At 37.4% G+C, this 21,039-nt stretch overlaps 2 protein-coding genes and 1 non-coding gene across 3 annotated transcripts; 2 read left to right on the plus strand and 1 right to left on the minus strand.

The window, feature by feature from the left end:
• Positions 1-8,758: 8,758 nt before the first annotated feature.
• On the plus strand, positions 8,759-14,760 carry LOC135628276 (CMP-sialic acid transporter 2-like). The gene is made up of 15 exons (XM_065134882.1): positions 8,759-8,934; positions 9,364-9,427; positions 9,517-9,580; positions 9,665-9,776; positions 9,900-9,979; positions 10,889-10,964; positions 11,045-11,145; positions 12,303-12,374; positions 12,536-12,584; positions 12,681-12,722; positions 12,876-12,997; positions 13,105-13,164; positions 13,240-13,288; positions 14,000-14,094; positions 14,289-14,760. Exons 1-15 carry the CDS (start codon positions 8,908-8,910, stop codon positions 14,344-14,346), a joined length of 1,071 nt encoding a protein of 356 aa, XP_064990954.1. The 5' UTR covers positions 8,759-8,907; the 3' UTR covers positions 14,347-14,760.
• Positions 14,761-15,803: 1,043 nt separating this feature from the next.
• On the plus strand, positions 15,804-15,875 carry TRNAQ-CUG (transfer RNA glutamine (anticodon CUG)). Its single transcript has one exon. It is a non-coding gene; the product is annotated as a tRNA-Gln (tRNA).
• Positions 15,876-17,537: 1,662 nt separating this feature from the next.
• LOC135628537 (exopolygalacturonase-like) lies at positions 17,538-20,145 on the minus strand. Its single transcript, XM_065135263.1, has 6 exons — positions 19,775-20,145; positions 19,366-19,506; positions 18,909-19,085; positions 18,411-18,700; positions 18,092-18,320; positions 17,538-17,967 (listed from the first exon to the last, which is right to left on the minus strand). Exons 1-6 carry the CDS (start codon positions 19,931-19,933, stop codon positions 17,743-17,745), a joined length of 1,221 nt encoding a protein of 406 aa, XP_064991335.1. The 5' UTR covers positions 19,934-20,145; the 3' UTR covers positions 17,538-17,742.
• Between the last annotated feature and the right edge of the window lie 894 nt (positions 20,146-21,039).

Raw genomic sequence — 21,039 nt, forward strand, 5'->3', positions numbered from 1 at the left:
AAACCCTCTCGTCCTTCTATGTTGAATTGATGTGAAGTTTGCCCTTCATAGGGTATATCCTGATCAATGCTGTTCTTCCGGAGCCTTGCGGGGCTCTCGAAGCTCCGGTCTCGTCTGGTGAGTGGATCTTGTTGAACTAAATCGTTGTTTTCGGCGGTCGGAACTCTCGCGATCACATTGTTTACTCTTGGTGATCTTTTGGAACACTGTTATTCGGCAAATTTCCGTGGTGACTATTGATTCCAGGCGCAGCAGTCCGTCTCGTTGGGTTCAGTCGGATGGTTGCAAGTCCAGAGCGTATCGCATCTCGTGAGTTCATGTTTTTATTCCTCTGTTGCATTCGTTCTACTAGTGCTTTACCTGTCTTCAACCTTCAACGACTAAGTAAATTGGATGGTTTGAGATTTCTTTTTTGTTTGTTTGCAGACTTTTCATGTGCTGTTGATTGACCCATTCCTATGCTTCATTGATGCTTATCTTGTTTCTTTCAGAGTATTCCAATTATATATAGCACTACAAATTCTTGGATTGCTTGCTTACACATATGTCTGCTTCCTTTCCCTGTTTCCTAAATGCTCTGTTACTTTCATATACATGATTGGATCTATGTTCGCAAATACTTGATTTTTTTTTTCTGATTGTTCCGTATTTTTTGCTTTGTAGGATCTTCATTCTCATTTGAATTGATACCGGGATAACATGTTTAGTGTTTTCATTAAGTAGTTCAATTCTCGTTTAGGAACCTTTGGCTTCTTTCCATATCATTGCTTAGATGATTACGTAGCCTCATCTCCGTAGCCCATACCATTTTTAGTCATTCTAGATGTTTTTTTTTTTTTTTTATGTGTCTTGACTTATTTCTAATAGGCACGAAATAAATATTTATCCTGACATAAAAAGTTTGAAGAGATAAATATGTTGAGCTAATTACATATTACTCCTTGTAATTAGCCCCCTTTAATATTTCGATACTTACAATTTCAAAAGTTATATTGGGATCTCTATACTTACTAAAGTGAAACATTGATATTTCTATACAAGGTTAAAAATATAATTTTATAGGGTTAAATATCAAGAGAGAATAGTTTTATTAGAACAATGGGTTTAAATGTTTCGTTTTTGTAAATATAGAAATCTGAATGTAACTCTTAAAAGTATAGATATCGAAATACAAAAAGTAACTAATTATAGAGGATAATATAATATTGATACAATAAAAGTTTCAAAGCATAATCATATTATTGATACTATAAATATTTATGTGCTTCTAAATAACGACTTTTATTTTACGATATAGTTGGCCTTATTCATCATACAAATATCATTTTTTGTATTTGATATATATTTTTTTTTTGTGAACATATTACCTCAAATAGTGTGTCCTAACAATTTTTTTTTCAAAACAATTATGCAAATTACAAGAGTGTAAGAAATTTGTTGGTTGGTTGGTCTTATTGAAACTTGGAAACCATTTTATCTTATCTTTCAAAGAATCAAATATCTTCATTGTGGTTAAGTCGTGGCAGGGAGCCATTGCTTAAGGGTCTTTTATGGCCACTTTCCCTTGAAAAGTGATCATGCTTTTTGAAATCTGGTTCATTGTTTTAAACTTTAATTACTTAACAGGATAATATAGATGAGTGGATATAAGATGTATGATTGATTAATGAAGGAAGAAGTATGTTTTCTAGTGATTTAAGTGGCAATGCAAGAAGATTGTTAATATTCACTAGATTGCTAGAGGATTTTATTTAGGTTCTGAAACTGTCTTCTGAATATTCCAATAGTCTTGTAAACTTTAATTACTTAACAGGATAAATCTTCTATATTTTTGGAGATTAGGAATATAAAATAGATATCCACCAAGAACAAATAATAAAAAAATCATCTAAGGAGGTTCTTGATTGCATTCCATCCGCTTTGCAACTCCATAGGTTTAAACTAAAAATTTAAGATTAATTATATATTATTCCCTGTAATTAACTATCTTTAGCATCTCGATCTTATACTTTTGAAAGTTACATTGGGATCCTTACACTTATGAAAATAAAGTATTGAAAGTTACATTGCCATCCTAACTTTTAAAAGTATAGTAATCGAAATACTAAATATAACTAATTATAAAGGATATTTTATAATTAATCCAAAATTTTAGATTCGTTTATAATTATATGCTGCATAGGAAGCTTAGGTATGAGAAACTGCCTATCATTTAGTTTTCTCAATTATCACTAATAACCTACATGTTTGCATCAAAATAGATGAAATTAGCTAAGCAAAAGACAATAATGTATACAACTCTAACAGCTATCAGTAGAGTAAATATACGTGTTGCCGATAGAGTCAAAGTTGGTAGACTTAATTAGGACCATCAGGTTGTTAGTGCCAAGGATTGAAATCTCAACCAGTTCGATAAAAGTTTGATCGTGTGTACTGGTCCGACCACTGAAAAATACATGGACCAATCCAAATTGTGCAGTTCAAGTATAGAGGCTTGCGATTTCTCACTACTGGCTCCTCTGCCTCCACTCCTCTTACTCGTCATCGAACTCCTTTTCTTATTCTTATTCCTCATCCACTACCTCAATTTCTTTTCTCTTCATTCTCATCCCTCCTCATCCTTTATTGTCTCCTCTTCATTCTCCTTGATATATATCGATTTATCAAGACACATTATATCATTATCGATCAGTACAAACTAGTTTGACCAAGGATCGATAGATTATCTCGATATGAAATTATAATTCTTAATTAGTACTGAATCAAGACTCATTTTCTCGGTATGTACCGATATACCAACTAGCCATCGGTATGATATGTATCGAGATGTATCGATGTATCGTACATCAATATGTTTGAGCATACCGATGATATGGTAAAATTATCAGAAAAACTTTAAAAATTTTTAAAGAATAAAAAATATATTAGAGTTTTTAAGTTTGAAATAAATTTAAATTTAGTATAATCTTAGCAAAAATAATCTAAATTAAGAAAGAATAACCATATATCTTTTTGAGTAACTTTGTGGTACATTCCAGATATTCCTTCTAAAAACATTGAATTATCTATAAAAAAATAATTTGAATTATTTAATTATTTTTTAAATAACTTAAATTTTAATATTCAAATGAATCAAGTAATCAATCGATAGATATACCTAATTCTATCACAAAAAAGAATGATGAGATTCTACAGGCGGTGGATTGGGATATTTAATCCTATGTATTTGTATATTAATTTAATATGTTTGTCGAACAAAATCCTAAAAATGATCCCACAACATAGTATACTGATATACCATATGTCGTTGGTGCATCAATATAGTGATGATCGTAGTCTGATCATCATGAATGACATGTGTCCGAGGCAAAGATGATTGTGACATATATTAGTGTGGAGCATAAAGGATATTAGAACTTCTATTTTTATCACTAGTCAATCTACTACTCCATATCATAAATTCGATTATCATACTATTATTTGGAAAAGTATGATCAACTTGGCTATAATATTCTCGATAATACGATAGCTATGAATACAATGAGCTTCACTTTCTATCGGTATTATGTAGGCTCTATCATATCTGCTCAAAATCATCTATTGTTTCTCTTTTCCCTTTCATATATAAATTTAACTAGTACCTCATGTAGGCTCTATCATATCTACTCAAAATCATCTATTGTCTTTTCCTTTTCCTTTCATATATAAACTTAACTAGTACCTCGTCGAGCTCCATGATTTGAATCTTGGGTGGCATGTGTAAAATGCTCCTTCTTAATCTATACATCACCCTTAAATTGTATAAATGAGATCATTGACTCCCCGATGTTGCTATCATCATCGGTTGAGACACTAACGTCATCTTTTTCTATCTTTTTCTATCTCTAGATCAAGCGGGTCGTTGAATGTGTTTGAAAAGGTGTCTTGTCTCCTAACTTAATTATTTTCAACGATATGACTAATGCCATTGTCTTTCACTTTACCTTTGTCTCTGCACGCTGGGCGAACGATTGTGGTGGAGGAAAAGGTGTTTTTTATTCAAACAGTCAAATTGATCATTTGAAATAGGACAATCTAAGCCTTTGATTACGAACGATCAGATTTCGATCGTTATTAATCGGTACAAATCTCATGTCGCCTGATACGGAGTCATACAATGAGTATCACTCAGCAAAGGATGGTTCGTATACTAATCCCATGTTGAATCGGTACATATTATTCGTGTTGATCGATACAATTCGGTACGATGAACCCTGTGCTAAATAAATAAAAAATTAAAATCTATCGTGTAAGAAGTTTTTTATTTTTTATTTTTCTAATTTTTGTCCCTATGAGTAGCAAGAAAGAACATGATTACAAAGTGCATGCTGTTAAGTTCAGTCATTCTTTTCTGTTGATTTATTTTGTATTTTTGATTATTATAAATCATCACAACATGATTCATTGCATCATATCTAGTTACTCATTAGATGGAAAACATCAATGTGCATTTAATACTTATCGCATGGGACCATCTCAATTATCTCATCGGGGCCATTATAAGATAATGGTGCGATGCAGGTTCTATAATAACAAGGATAGACATAAATACCATTCTAAAGTTAAAAGGTAAAAGAGGATGAACAAAGGTGACCCACCGTATCTTTGTAGATTTGGGTAGGACTCCATGTCACCCGTGTTCTCCTACAAGGCTAGCGTGGTGGTAGCACGTTGCATGAACCCAACAGATTACTTAGGTATCCTCAGCAGATTCCGTCTCAAAGCTTACCTTTCATTGATAGATCTTCATTAGATTCTGATGGAACAAACGTAATCTCACCCTTGGAAATCATCATAAATTAATGATCCATATTGGATATGGTGCATAACCGATCCCTTTCTCTTCCATTCTTCATTCCCTTCATCTCTCTCACTCTCCGCATGGACAACTTCGCTCACCAACTTGAGCTTCTCCTAAATGAGAATACCTCCGATGATACACACTTCTCATCCGAGCTTGACGCCGAAGAAGACCAATGCAGTTCACTTGTTAATCCTACCTTTTCTGTACATATTGAGCCTCTCTCTTCTGCGCCTACCGTCGAGCCCATCCATGGAGACGACGACACTGTGACGAAACAGGCGCCAGCTTCTTCCTCGTCATTAGATTCCAAACTAGCCATGATCCACCAAGCAAATGTCCCTTCCTCGTCATCAGACTCCAAACTAGCGATGATCTATCAGCCAAATGTCCCTCCCACGTCCTTCCAACATTTCTTCGATGAGTTCCATCTGGCTTTCATGGTAGCTCCATTTGTATCAGATGCTTCGGCCTACATCAACCAAGTCGGTTTTGGCTTCCCAACCTCAAATATCGTGGCAGACATGACCGCAGAGAACATTCAGACTGCTCCACCAATGGAATATATCGAGTTGCATACCCAGGCTCCTAAGATAGATCACCAACCCCTTCATGCTGAATCATACCACAATCTAGCTTACTTGAACCCCACCGGAGATCCTCTAGATCCCAACTGGGAGGCCATCGAATCGTATCTAGCTGGACATGTCCGACGTGGCCTCGATGTCTCTCGCGTCTATAAATGCAACATATGCAACTCGGAGTTCCCCTGCGCACAAGCTTTTGGAGGACACATGAGCTCCCATAGCAAGAACAAGAGAGGAGAGAAACCCCTGGCGAAGAGAAAACGACGCACGTTGAAGAAGGTACGCTTAAACAAGAGACTCTCTTCTGCTTCCATGAAGGAAAAGGCCGGTGTTTTCTCGAAGGAGGCAAGTTCAATCGACGAGGCTAACATGGCCATGAATGGTGCGAGTGAGGAACCCAACTACGTTGAGTTTTCTGATGATGAATATACTACTAATTCACATGAGAGCTATAGGCCTCGCTAGAGAAGCTTCATTCGTTCAGTTCTGTCGAGGTTCTCCATCTTCTAGAGTTTAAGTTCAAGTCGATACTGTCTTACCGAGCAGTGTCGTGGGCATTATTGTGTTTTCATCATTGAAATCGTTCACCTTTTTCTTTCCTAGTGTTTGATCTGTCACAATAACTGTGTTTGAGTGCTCGATCCTTTTTCTATCTTCTTGTGATGGACAAAAGGATCAAAGAGCGCAAGTGCAAGACCAATGATACTGCTGAGGAGCTTAGTTTGCAGCTAAATATACCCAAAACAAAAGGAATCAGAAATAGATATCCATTACATCCACAGCAAATAGGAAACAAAAGGGGGACATTAGAATACACTACTGATCATTATAATCATATTTTGAATGTGAAGTTTAGGTCTGGAGAACTGATTACCATTATGAGAAAGCCATAATTTTTCTGTATCAGTTATCTCAATTATATCACTAATAACATATAAGTTTGCAGTCAAAGTAATGAAATTTGACTAAGCAAAAGATGACAATGCTTGACTTAATTAGTGCTAAATATTATACAGACACTTCATTTCAAATCATGCTCTTTTAATATCACAACACTATTCATTGCAACACATCCCATCCCCTCATCTGCACTTAATACTTATGGCACAACACCATCTCAAGCATCTCATTGGGGTCATTGCAAGATAATGGTGGGAGGCAGGTCCTACAACAAGGAGGACGAGGAAAAATACCATCCTAAAGTTAAAAGGGAAAAGAGGTTGAACAAAGGTGATGCAGTGTAAGTTGCATGAACCCAACAAATTTTAGAATGTATTTTCAATGAGAAATATTAATGAAAGAGATTGCTAGGGTAATCCTTACAAGATAATCTCTCAAACCTTACCTTTCATTGTTCTCATGGAATTAACATAAAAATCATTTTAGGAAATACAAAGACTGAAAATTGTTACAAACATTGAATACTTAGAATCTTAGCTTCCTGTCAAGTTCTTTTGGATGATGGCTTTCCAAGTAATCATAAATTCATATATGATATAATACCTTATCAATTCCTTCTCCCTCTTCCACTCTTCATTTCCCTTCCCTCTTTGCATGGATGACTTTGCTCACGGAACTTGAGCTTTTCCTAAACGAGAGAGCAGCATCGATGATGCAAAAGAAGACCCTCTCTCTTATGTTCCTATTGTTGAGCCCAAGTTTCTTTTTTGTGGCTCAACTCCTGAGATGGATCACCAAAGCCCTTCATGCCCTCTTTGACCATTGAACACCAGCTGGGATGAGCTAAATGGGTGAGCTCGGTGGCTGGCATGGAAACGGGTCTTCTTAAGCGTCAGCTAGGGGTTGCTTCGATGAGACATACATATCATCGGAGCTTCTCCTAAAGGAGAGAGAAGGGGGAATGAATGGATGGGGGAGGGGAGGAATTGGTTATGTGATATCTCCCATATGAGATTGTGTTTAATTCTTGTTATAATTCTTACTATGAGATTATGTTTATTGCATGAAATTACAATGAAGATCGGAAGGTGCAAGGTAAGGTAACTTACTGCTATCACTTGCCCTTGCAAGAGAACATGGGTGATGTGAAGTCTTATCCGAATCTAAAACGATACAATGGATCGTTTTGTTCATCCCCTTTTATCTGTAACTTTGGTATTTATGCTTGTCCTTGTTGTCGTGGACCTTCCTACAACCGTTGTCTTATAATGACCCCGATAAGATGCTTAAGATCGTCGAATGCCGTATATATTGAGTACACACATTGGTAGGAAAGAGCATGAAGATCTTTATGATCCATCCGAAGTGCCAACCCATCTTTATGATCCATTTGATGGAGCAGTTTGCATGTTCTTCGTAGTCATGCCTGTCAAGAGATTTGAAGTGACGTGGTCGATGCATGCGAAAGCATGGTTTGCTTTTGATGCTAATGGAACTATCCAGTATTTTCAAAAGACATTCGAGTACTCGCCTAGGTGCTCGAGCGAAATGAGGTAAGACCTAAATGCTTTACATTATCTTGGGCGAGGCGTTTCGACGAAGCCTTGGTTTCGAACGAAATTACAGGTGTTCCAATGAAGCCTAAGTCTCGGATGCTTTGGGCGACTGCTTGAGTGAAGTTGGGTCAGTGTTCGAGCATAGTTATTTTGAATAAACAAGTTGGTTCAATCAAACTAACTAATGTTACCTTAACATAAAACCTACACCGCTCTACACCCAAGCCAATGAAATAAACCCAAAGTGAAACCCTATGTTTATTGCCATCGCCTTCATTCCTAATTTCATTTATCATTATCGTCACCTTCATCTTTACTAGTTAGAAACCTCTTTAGCATAGGTCTCCATCTTATGTACTTTCTTGATCATATTCTAACTCTCTTAAGAGTTGAATTTACGAGTTTTAATTTCACTAGAAATCTCACATTGATATGAAAACATTACTTAGAAGTTAACACTCAATTCAAATTTTATCTTCTTTTGAAAATATTACTAAAACATAACTATATATATATATATATTGGAAGTAAGTGATATAAGTACCAATCGATCAATATACACGTACATATAAAAATGAGTGGTATAAGATTGTTTAAATCTATATCATTCACGAATCTTAAGGCGGTTCACGAGATATCATTTAAAATTCAAAAAAATGATCAGTGTGGTTTTATCTTACATATAAAAACTGTTCTTATAACTTTGATTCGGTCTTTTTTTTATTTCATCAAAACTGACTCCTTTTAAGCTGTCATTTTATTAAGCGTTCATCCATTTTCATCAACAATCTCAATGCGGCGCTCGGAGGAATGGAGGGTAGTGATGAGAGATCGGGACGAGTTGGAGAGGATCCCGAATTCGTTCTTCCGTTCTTCATCGTCGCACATCGACGAAGCTGGCGTCGGTGATTGGGGTGAGCGAGTGGGAGTGAGAGAGAGAGAGAGAGAGAGAGATCAGTGAGAGCGGTACGAAGCGATCCGACCCTTCGCCTTGGCGCTCTCCCCCGCCCTTTGTGGCTGGACGATGGAGTACAGAAGAATCAAGGATCAGGTAACTCTCGCGTGCTTCTCCGATCGGGTTTCGGATGCGAATCTGGCATCGATTTCGCTGGATCTCCTCGGAACCATACGAAAGCTTACGAAAGAAGGGTTCCTGAGACCCTCTTCTGTGAGATTCTGGATCTGTTCGCGGAATTAGATGTCTTCTCTGGAAGGAACTACTCCAAGAATGCAGTAACCCCTTTCCTAGGTCTTTCCTTCATTGCCGTTCGGGATATCTGCTTGCATTTTCCCTATATTTATCCTTTGACCGGAGATCTAAAAGGGTTTGGTGGCTGCTTGCGTTTTGAGAATTTCTCTCTCTTTTATCGGCTAAATTTGCTTCTCTATCTGAAATTCCTCTAGTCGATGTCTGTAGTTAGTCCACTATTGCTTCTTCTTTCTCTTGAATGCAACAGGATAAATAGTTTGGAATTTACAGGAAAATTATGGTGAGAAATCGCAAACTGATGTGGAGAATCAACATGGGAAGCCTTTTTCTGTTGGTACACTTCTGTCATGTTCAGGCTAATATCCTGATTTAGCGGTGAATGAATTCCTTCTGCTGACCATTGTAAATGGTATTATATTATAGGTGCTGCTGATAGCGTGCCTGGCTCCGGAGTTAGCTCGACCAACAAATCCAATTGGAAGCTCAAGTAACAATTCTTCAGAAAATGTTTGAGATTACATGCTCTGGTTTGTAGTAAAAACATCTTCCTCCACATTATCTGTATTTTAAGGTCGGTCGTCACTATCGCTTTGACATTACTTACAAGCTCACAAGCAATACTCATTGTGTGGTCCAAAAGAGCTGGGAAATATGATTACAGTGTAACAACAGCCAACTTCTCGGTTAGTGTCCATTTGCTGCAATCAGTTCTAAGTGCACATCTTGGTTGGATATTCATTTCATACAATGAGAAAGAACTGGCAGCTCCTGTGTCATCATATATACCTTACTTTTTAACTTGCTAGGTGGAGGCTTTAAAATGCACACTGTCACTTGCAGCACTGGTTAGAATATGGAAAAGTCATGGTGTTACAGCGGATAATACGTAAGCTTTGGTCTACTATTACGTCCTGTTTATGGTGTTACTCCACAGGAACAGCGATTATCTTTCTTATTTAGGGATGAATATTTTAGTTGTTGTTAAAAAGGTTTGTAGGAAGTCTTATTCCATTTCAAGATTGACCTGCTTTTATTGACTGATTGTACCCCTGTACAAACTTGCATCTGCCATCTGAACATCAGGATGTGATTGCTGCTATTTCTATATTTTACACCCCTAAATCATTTATATTGACCCCCATAATGAGAAAGGATCCAGAGAACATGTGCTTTGATGATATATCTGTGGGTTATTCCATTTTACCATTCAGGAACATCACAAGGCTATCTTATGCTATGAACAGAACTCCGTATCTTGTTTATTCTCATGTTACACTATTTGCAGTAATTAGCAGCATTAAGAGCTGTCTTTGAGGGTATAGAGGTGACTCAGCATCTGTCCAAGCATGTTTTAATTGAACACTGTTACACTAACCCGCACATTTCATGTAAAATAATCGCATGAAACACTTGGAAGTGCTTTGAAGTTTCATCTGATATCCAAGCTATAATTGGTCTATTCATTTATGTGGTTGTCATTGTAATTAAGATGTATTTAGCAATAGCAAGTTTCTTTTGATCATATCCCACCTTCGCCATTACCCTTTGCAAAAGAAAAAAAAAAAAATTTCTTTGATCATATGCTCAACCACAAAATATGGTTTATATCATACTTTTGTAATTTAAACAACAGTTAAACACAAATGTATTATTATAAAGCTGTTTTTTAATCTGAGACATATTTATATTGATATGTTGGTCAGAATTTTAACATTTTATACATTCTTCAGATATAATTGTCTTGATCATATGCTCTGTACATCAACTAATTGCTCTATTGATCTTATGATATTAGGTTAAGTACATCTTTTGAAGAAGTTAATGTTTATCCTATCCCTGCAATACTCTACCTTATTAAGAATTTACTACAGGTACAGAAATTCTTAGTTTCTCATTATATATTATTCTGCTTATAGAACATAATGTGTGAGTAATATTGTGTTGAAACCAGTATTACATCTTCGCATATGTGGATGCCCCTGCGTACCAGATATTGAAGAACCTGAATATCATCAGCACTGGTGTATTGTATCGCATCATTCTAAAGAAGAAGTAAGAACTTTGTTTAGCAGAAACTTAACTGTTTAAACATCTGTTGAATGATTTGCGTTGATGAGTTTTTGGAACCTAGTGTAAAACCATTTAGTATGTTTGCAGATGTTGCTCATCATTATTTATGATTGCATCTTTTTTTTGCCTTTGCTGATCTTATTTCCTCTACGGAAGTTCTTTTTATGTTAGTTTAGTTTGCTTTTATCTGATGCATTTACTGGTATATCCCCCTTGGAGTGGTTATTGCTAATTCCTTAATAGAGATCTTTTGAGAATGGTTCTTCATAAACAACCCTGTTTTCTGATGGAGACTTCATTACATTGTCATTCTCAATATTTAGAACTCAAATATCTTACTAGTTACTAGTTTCCTTGAAATGTCTTAGTCAGATAATTATTGTTGTATACATACACTTCAAGTTCCTTAAAGTATTAGAAGCTTAAAATATAACAGATTATATAAATTTTGGTTTTTTGTCATGAGAAAACTGCTATGATGAATGCTCGTTCTATTCCATCTACACCAAGTAGCATTTTTTCTCTTTTATTTAATTTTACATTAGTATGAAGGTTTCACTTTTAGAAGGGAAACTTTAGTGTAATTCTTTTTAGCTAGACTCTAGGAAACTGGTTATGCTTGACATCTGCCACGGATATGTTGAAGTTAATTCTCCATGTATCTTCCATTCTGCATTCATTTGTTTTTGTTTAAAGTTTAATGATACTTATCTTCTTTCTGCATAGTTGCTAAATGTGTATTCCCAGAGTTTACAGATGGGGAACATCTCTGTGGATAGGAAAAACTTGGTGAACCACTATGTTATGTTATCCCATTTTTACTTTATCAGCTATTTCTTAGCATTGCAGAAGGCTTGAGATGTTCTAATTTCACCTAGGCCAATGCTTTGAGATATCTTAGTTCACAAAGCCAATACCTGGAAATATTGTATTTCCACATTATCCTGTGAGATTATAATCTTTGGGGTTTGAGCAGAGACTGTTGCATACCCAATTTTAGTTGGGACCTCCATTTTGGGTGGCTAATGGGTGACATGAATACCACTATTCTATTCCTCCCCAACTCCCCAGCCAGACATTTTCATGTAACAGAAGCTCAGTGTTTGCTAACTTTGGTCACTCTTGATTCTTTGTTACAGGTTAAGTGAAATTCAGTGGGCAGCTTTTATTCTCTTATGTGCAGGATGCACGACAGCACAACTAAACTCTACGTAAGCATAATAAACTTGCCGAATCACAGTCTATTTCGCCTTATTGATATATATTATATAGTTTTGATTTTTTTACCTTTAATTATTCCATTCTGTCATCATGTTTTTCTTGATAATTTTATGTTTCTTGATTTGTATTTTCAATTCTATCATTCATGCAGTTCTGATCGTGTTCTTCAAACTCCATTTCAAGGTTGGGTAATGGCTATTGTGAGTCTCGAACCTGACCAAACTATGTCTAATTTGGTTTCCGTAATGAAGACTTAACTTTCTGATTTGACTCAACTTATGAAATGTGCTTTCCAGGTCATGGCACTTTTAAGTGGCTTTGCTGGGGTGTACACAGAGGTACCTTCTATGTGTGTGATAAACCAAGAATATGTTTCTGCTTCCCTGCTTTTTTTGTTTCTGCTACATCACAAAAGATGTGTCCTGTCAATATCTGAGAGCCATTATTATTTTATGATGAGTAATAATGTTTCTCTCTCTATCAAATTGCAGGCTATTATCAAGAAGCGTCCTTCGAGAAATATTAATGTGCAGAACTTCTGGTTGTACGTCTTTGGAATGATTTTTAATCTAGTTGCAATCTGCATTCAGGACTATGATGAAGTCATGAACAAGTAAAATTTAGAAGCATTTATGTCTAATTCCTTTCTTGGATCCCACTATTGATCTCCCAAAACTAGACCCATCGTCTTGGACTTGATGGAACTTATTTTTAATACAGAGGTTTCTTTCATGGATATTCCTTTATCACAGTCTGCATGGTTCTTAATCATGCACTCAGGTATGATATGCTCCAAGTATAGTTCGATATTATCTCTTTCTTGCACTCCTTTGAATTTTGATGCTTTCTTTACAGTGGTATTGCTGTTTCGATGGTGATGAAATATGCTGATAACATCGTGAAGGTAACAACACCTGGACCTTTCTTTCTGTAATGAATAAAAAATTAAATGCTTTGGGCTTGTAGTGATTTACACTTGCACGATACACACTCTTTTCACACAATTGATTCATGAGCTTGTCATCTATCAAATAAATTGGTGGACCAGTTTTACCTCCCATACTAAGTGGCATCCACTTCATCACATAAGACTACAATTGGCATTATCTGCAGGAGAAAGCCCTACACATTTTAACAAAATGAGTGTTTTAATATGATGTCGGTCAGTTGCTAGTGATCCAAAGCATAATCTCGGACTTCTCTATTCTCTAATCTTTCATTGGTGATGTATCTTGTTGTGAGAAAAAAAATTGCCAAGTACAGAAAATTTAGGTTTCTTTGAGTGAAATTTTTCTGAAGAACATTAGCTTAAAGCATATTATACTTAATTTTTTGACTGATAGAGGTGATCTGGCTTCATCACCCTATTGGGATTAATCATTAAGGTGAACAAGTGAAAACAGTGTCATCAATGCAAGAGGTTATAGACCCTGAATGATCTATCAATTTGAATTGCATTTTAAATAGGTAAACAGTATCCAATATTTTAAAATCTAAAGCATCCACCAGATGTAGTGACTAGTGAAAGCTGAACACCAATTAGCAAATTGTACCGATGTTCTTAAAAGTTAGATATGTTGTTCATCCTGACTATTGAGTTGCCCACTATGTACAGGTGTATTCAACTTCAGTGGCAATGCTTCTAACAGCGGTTGTATCAGTGTTTCTTTTTGGCTTCCATCTATCGCTCGCCTTCTTTCTCGGGTCCACGTAAGTATCGAAGTCGCATCTTACTCTTTAAGAAATTCTCTATATTTGTTATCATGATTTATGTAAATCGATGTGATCCAAAAACATTAAAGGCAACTTGGTTCTACCATCGTGTTCAAGCTGTCTGTTGAGGACCGAAACCTGTGTCCACTCATAGTAATATGAATCGAAATTAACTGATTGTTTGCTTTCAGGGTTGTTTCTGTCTCTGTGTACTTGCACTCGATTGGGAAACCGCAACCGCAAAAATGAGTTGTTCTTGGTTTGGAGTTCAGAAGTCGACCAGAATCGATTGCCTCATCCCACACATTTTTGTTCCATCAAACAACCATACAAATGTCTTTCTGGATGCCTCATTCTAGTGAAAACACATACAATCATCTTGATCAACTCTGCACCTGAAGTTTGAATTGGCTGCAGAGGGGTATTAAGGAAGACTTCTTGCTCCAAGTCTTGGAAGTGAAGATTGCTGATGCAGTAGGGTCACTTGATATTGTACTCGGGACATCTTGATCTACAACCGATATATTTTTTTTGCAGGTAACAAAGACATGTTATGCCTCCAAGATTGTTAACAGAGTGCTTATATAGCCCCGTATATGGATTTATGGTATGCTATGAGGTGTGCAAAATGTCAAGATGAATCAGCTGCTATTTTATTTGGCATGTCTCTTTCCCCCCACATGGTTTTGGAATGGAATTCTCTGGGCCGTCTATGCACCGTGAAATCACATTGCTCTTCTGTGACTATTGATCTATCGATGGCTAATTCTTCTCCGTTGTTGGTTGCTCCGACGAGTGCCGGAGCTCCCGCGACAAAGCTAATCGAACTATTCGAGTCCTGATGTATATAAGCACGGCAAGCTTTCCTACGCATGCTTCGAGGAGACTCCAAATCTACGAGGCCAAGTCGAAGCACTTTGACGAGACTAAATAGGAAGAGCAACGATTTCGCCGACAAGAAGGTGTGATTTGTTCTGCGGCCGAGGATGATCTCGATGTGGCCACCGTCAGAGGGTGCGTGGAGGTGCGGGAGGCAAGCGAAGAGAGCCCGTCGAAGAGCACCAATCGGTGAACGTCGCCATTGAAATCGCCAACTCAAACTTGGAGTCCTTTGGCGGGTGGCGGTGTTCTACGTACGGTATACTGAGCCTGACGGAGAAACGAGGAAGCGGCGAGCAGCGGAAAAGGGAAAGGGAGCGGGAAGGCTCGCGGGAGGCGCGAGCAGCGGGAGGGCTCGCGGGCGTCGCGAGTAGCGGGAAGGCTTGCGGGAGAGCTCGCGAGAGTCGCGAGCAGCGGAAAGGCTCACGGGAGGTGCGAGCAGCGGGAGGACTCGTGGGAGTCACGAGCAACGGGAAGGCTCGCGGGAGGCGCGAGCAGCGGCAACGGGAGCAGGAGCGACGAGCAGTGAGATCGGGAGCGGCAGCGGGTTAGGAATGGGTAAGGATTATATCGATTTAGTTGGTTCGATTGAACCAACTAACAACCGAACCAGGATCGAACCAGACCTAAAATCCTGGTTCGATCACTTGGTTTACCCAGGCGCTCGCCCGAAGCGCCCAGCGCCTGGGATTGGGCTCGGGCGAGCGCCCAGGCGGCGCCTGTTTGAAGCGCGCCGCCTGGGACATTACCGAGGCGCTTGGGCGAGGCGAATTCTACCTACGTCGGATATCCTTCACTAAGGTAAAAGATAACGACATAACAACGGCGGTCCCATGGTCTAGTGGTTAGGACATTGGACTCTGAATCCAGTAACCCGAGTTCAAATCTCGGTGGGACCTATTTTTAATATGTTCTTTATTTCCCCTTTTAGCCAACCATTCGTCACAATAATAAAAAACATAAATATAATTTTGCAAGAATTTTATTAGAATCTACAAAATTAGGAAACAATTACAACATGTCATTATAAAATATTTTACAAAATCACAAAGAGTCACCATAATTCTATATATATATATATATATATATATATATATATATATATATATATATATATATATATATATATATATATATTGCCAGCCACTCATCACAATAATACAAAGAAACATAGAAATATTTTTGGAAGAATTTTATTACAATGCACAAAATTAGGAAACAATTTCAACATGCAATTATAGAATATTTAACGAAATCATATGGGTCACTATAATGCGAAGAATGAACATAGGAATATTTTTGGATGCCTTCTATTACTATTTATCTTGTTCATTTCATTTTGCCACCCACGCATCGCAATAATGCAGAGGACATAGAAATATTTTGGCAAGTATTTATTATGATATAGAAAATTTGGAAATGATCTCACATGTCATTATAAAAAAATTATTTTGCAAGATCACAAAAAATACAATAATACAAAGAACATAGAAAATATTTCTCCAAGAATTTTATTAGAATATAGAAAATTTTGAAACAATTTCAATATGTCGTTATAAAATATTATTTTACAAAATCATAGGCCCCAATAAAGCAAAGAACATTGGGAATATTTTTGCAAGACTTACTTTACTGTGTAATCTTATATTGTTCATTTCTTTTTTCCGGCCACTCATCACAAAAATGCAAAGAACATGGAAAAGTTTTGGCGAGTCTTTATTACGATATAGAAAATTTTGAAATGATCCCACATGTCATTGTAAAATATTTTACGAGATCACAATAATCACAATAATACAGAGTACATAGAAAATATTTTTACAAGAATTTTATTAGAATGTAGAAATTTTTGGAACAATTTCAACTTGTCATTATAAAATATTTTTCAAAATCATAAGAGTCACAATGATGCAAAAAACATAGGAATATTTTTAGAATACTTTTATTACAATGTAGAAAAATTTTATATTGTTCATCTCTTTTTGCCAGCCAGTCATCACAATAATGCAAAGAACATGTAAATATTTTGACAAGACTTTTATTAGAATGTAGAAAATTTGGAAACAATTTCAACAACTCACCATAAAATACTTTACAGCATCACAAGAATCACATTAATGCAAAGAACATATGATTATTTTTGGAAGACTTCTATTACAATGTAGAAAATGTGAAACGATGCCAACATGTCATTATAAAATACTTCAAAACATCATAACAATCACAATAGTGCAAAGAACGTAGATTTGCAAGACTTTTTTTATAATGCAAAAAAAATTGAAATGATTTTGACATGTCATTATATAATGCTTCACAATATCATAAGAACCAGAAGAATGCAAAGAACACCGAAATATTTTTGCAAAACTTCTTTTATAATGTAGAAAATTTTCAAACAATGTAAATATGTCCATTATAAAATGCTTTACAAGATCACAAAAATTACAATACTGCAAAGGGTTGGACATAAGAACAACTGCAACAGCTCAATAAAATTAATTGTGAAAACAAGAATAGAATTCCATTCCAAATAACTGTCACATTTTGGTAAAATACTACAGAAGAAGGGCGACTTCAATGAGATCCACCACTTCCCGACATCCCTTACGGGTACATTAATCATCACAAATCATTACTAGATTTTGTGACCCTCACAAATTCACCGCATTACAAAAGCCCAACCTTATTCTGTGTTGAGCGAGATGGGTGCAGGTACACCTTTGCACCTAGTGATTATTGATACTACATGTTATCTCTGTGCCAGCATTACTGGCATGGTGGGGGAAAGATACTGCCACTATACTCTGCCTTGGCATTGAGACAAGTGGAAAGCGTGCCTCCAGAACCGATATTTTTAAGGTTGATGTTGTGGAGGCTGAGCTTCTGGCACGGTGTCCCTTTGCTGCATCTGAGTATCACTGCCTCTGGCCTCTTTGTCGTTCCTCGAATGTTCTTGAAGTGGATATCACTGAGCTTTACGCGAGATGCTCTCTGGACAAATGCATGCAGGAAAGAGTTGGGTGATAAACATGTTTCACCATGAATTTAAGTTCGAGTTATGATGTCAAAAAATGAATTAGGATCAAGATGGAATTGAGATAGTTTAATTACTCACCGAATTGTCACACTTGGCAAAGGGGCAGTATGTCTGGTCTATGACGATGGGATAGTCGACATTCTTCATCACAAGGTTGTCAAAGGTCATGTTTTGAACCTTAGTAATGGCAGGTGAATTGGCCCATGTCTTGATCCGTACTCCATTCGTCGTCCCTTGAAAGGTGCTATCCTTTATGATAACATTCTTCACATCTTCTTCATCATTGTACCTCCCCAAGCTTCCAATACTGTCGTCATTGCCACCATCATCAATAAAAAAGAAATATACATAAAAAAAAAAAAAGGAACGATAAGCTCGATATATAAAAATGGCTGACCTGATACCATGGCCAGGACCGCAAGTGATGCCGGAGATTGTCACTAGACTGTTGCCCTGACCGATCGAGATGCAATCATCACCTGTCGCAACCTTCGAGCTCGATATGGTCACACCCGTGCTGCCCTCCAGGTGAATGCCATCAGTGTTGGGGCTGGTGCCCGGGGCACTGATGGTGATGCCACTGCCCTTGAAGTTATGGCAGCCTAGCAGTGCCATGTGGAAAAACTTGCTATTGAGTGATGTTATACCTCTCACCACCGTATCTTTTGTGTTCACGAACTTCACGGACTGCACACATCATAAGCAGAAGGCATTGTTAGGTCAAACATCTGCTGGTATTGCAAGAGAAAAAGAGAACAAAAAGGCAAAAGTTCAATGCATGGAGAGACATGTGGTGTTGGTGTGTGCCCACACAACCCTAAAGCATTGGCCACAAAACAATCCATATACTAAGCATTTTGCTTGCTCACAGAATAATAAGTTTCCATAAGATTACCGTCGGCAGGACTTTGCAGTTCTTATCTTTGGGGCACTTGTTGAAGGGCCAAGACACAGCTCCTTGACCATCGAAGGTCCCTCCGCCGGTCACAGTCAGTCCATCGACATGTCGAAACTCCACCCACCCCTTACCGTTTCCATATTTGCGCAAGTCCGTAGTCGCCCTCAGCGTGCCCTGTGTTTACACGTCCCGAAATGTCCTCGACAATCAGCTTGAATAACTCAATAGCATACTGCAATTTGTGTTCTTTGTAAAAAAAAATAAAAGTTATCATGCATTGATCATCACCAGTAGCTGATCTTATGGTTGGAATACCATTTAGAACAAACCAGAGTGATCCCAAGTCTGGTATGAAACTAGTGATGATTCTAAAAGCTCGAATTTTTGAAGCACTCAGGCTTCTAAATCTCAGTTTCTTTCTTTCGAATGACCTTCGGGTTTAGTAAGAACTTGCCTGCATTTGGAACTTCAAACTCTGCACATCTCGGCAGGGGCCATTGAATTCAATAGGGTTGAGGAAGTAGGTACCGCTAGGGATCAAAATCTTGACCTGCCCAGATGATTTGCAAGCTGCGTCCCAAGCTGCCAGGAACGCCTGCATCAGGCATCGCAGAGCATGATGAGCCGGTGGGTGAAATGGAGGCATGCAAGTACAGAATCATGTGCATCTTTAGCTCATAGCTCATGAGAAAACATTCCTATGTTAATCCTTTCGGCCTTGCACCATAAAAACAAACTCCCTTCTAGTCATTAATTCGTTGCAAATCAATAGTAAAACCAGAGATAAATCCTATAAAGATGTAATCTTTTTGTTACCGCAAGAGACAAAACCACAAACAGATGGGGGGCAGAGGAGGTGGGACCTTGGTGTCGTCGCTCCGGCCGTTGCCCCTGGCACCATACTCCTTCACATTGAAGGTACCGGAGCTCTTGGGCTTTCCTCCGCTCACGTTGGTCCTCGCTCCGTCCACCGTCGCCATCCCATGGCAAATGATGCAAAGGTAAAGCAAGACTAGCCTCATCTCTTTCCGCGTTCGATCTCAGATCACTGTGCTTCTTGATTGGTTCCATCGCCGTCGGGAGGTGGGATTTATAGCTGTTCTCCATCCTCGAGCGTGTGGAGTTGCTTAACTACCGTTAACTACCTCCCCACTCCGTCCCAAGTTCTCAACCGTGACCGCCTCCCACGCCCAACCTCTGTTGACGTAGCTTCGCCTTCTCCCATATATAGCACCCCTGCCCGTTGACCTGCACAACGTCAGACCTCTCCTCCGTTGACCCCTGCCTCGCATTCGAAGAGGTCGTCAACGCTTCGTAGCTGGGGAAGCATAGCGCGTTCGATCATCATCCATCCCATCACACGATTTTTGAAGATCATGATCGTTTTGAATCTCTTTAGACAGTGGTGAAAGTTGATGAGAAGAATTTACAATAATCGGAATTTAAAGCATCACAAGAATTACGAAAATTACCCTAATTTCTATGCATGATATGATTAGACCTCTCAGCATATAATCAACCAAAGAAGCTTCAAGATTGAAATGCTAATCAAATTAAGAATATTTTTATTTTTTCTAATAATGAACCAGCACATTAAAGTTAAGACACACAACAAATAAAGATTAAGATAGCACTAATAGACCATCTAACTTAAGTGGTTCCGTTCTAATATATACTTTGCCCATGATTAATTTAGTGGGTAAAGATTTATTCTTTCGTACACAGATCAAATGATGGATATTCATTCAAATAAATATTATTATTTTTTATTAAACACACACACACATATATATATATATATATATATATATATATATATATATATACATACATCAGGCGATATTCATTCTAATACATACAACATATAATTATCGATATTCTAGTGATATTTGATGACCTTCATAAGTGGGTTTAGTACAGTAATAAATTGATAAATTTGATGGATATGGTCTTTAAACCTTCACTTGTTTCTAAGTATATCTATTACATAATTATCAGACTATTTTAAGTGGTTATTAATCATATTAAATTTTTTTATCTAAATTAGTGCCTATTTGGGTCAAAATAGTCAATCAATTTGCATAGAGACAAATAGCCACTCCATCCTACGGGTGAGAAAGTTTCTCTC

The sequence above is a fragment of the Musa acuminata genome, chromosome BXJ3-1 (genome assembly GCF_036884655.1).
Source record: "Musa acuminata AAA Group cultivar baxijiao chromosome BXJ3-1, Cavendish_Baxijiao_AAA, whole genome shotgun sequence".
Taxonomy (NCBI): domain Eukaryota; kingdom Viridiplantae; phylum Streptophyta; class Magnoliopsida; order Zingiberales; family Musaceae; genus Musa; species Musa acuminata.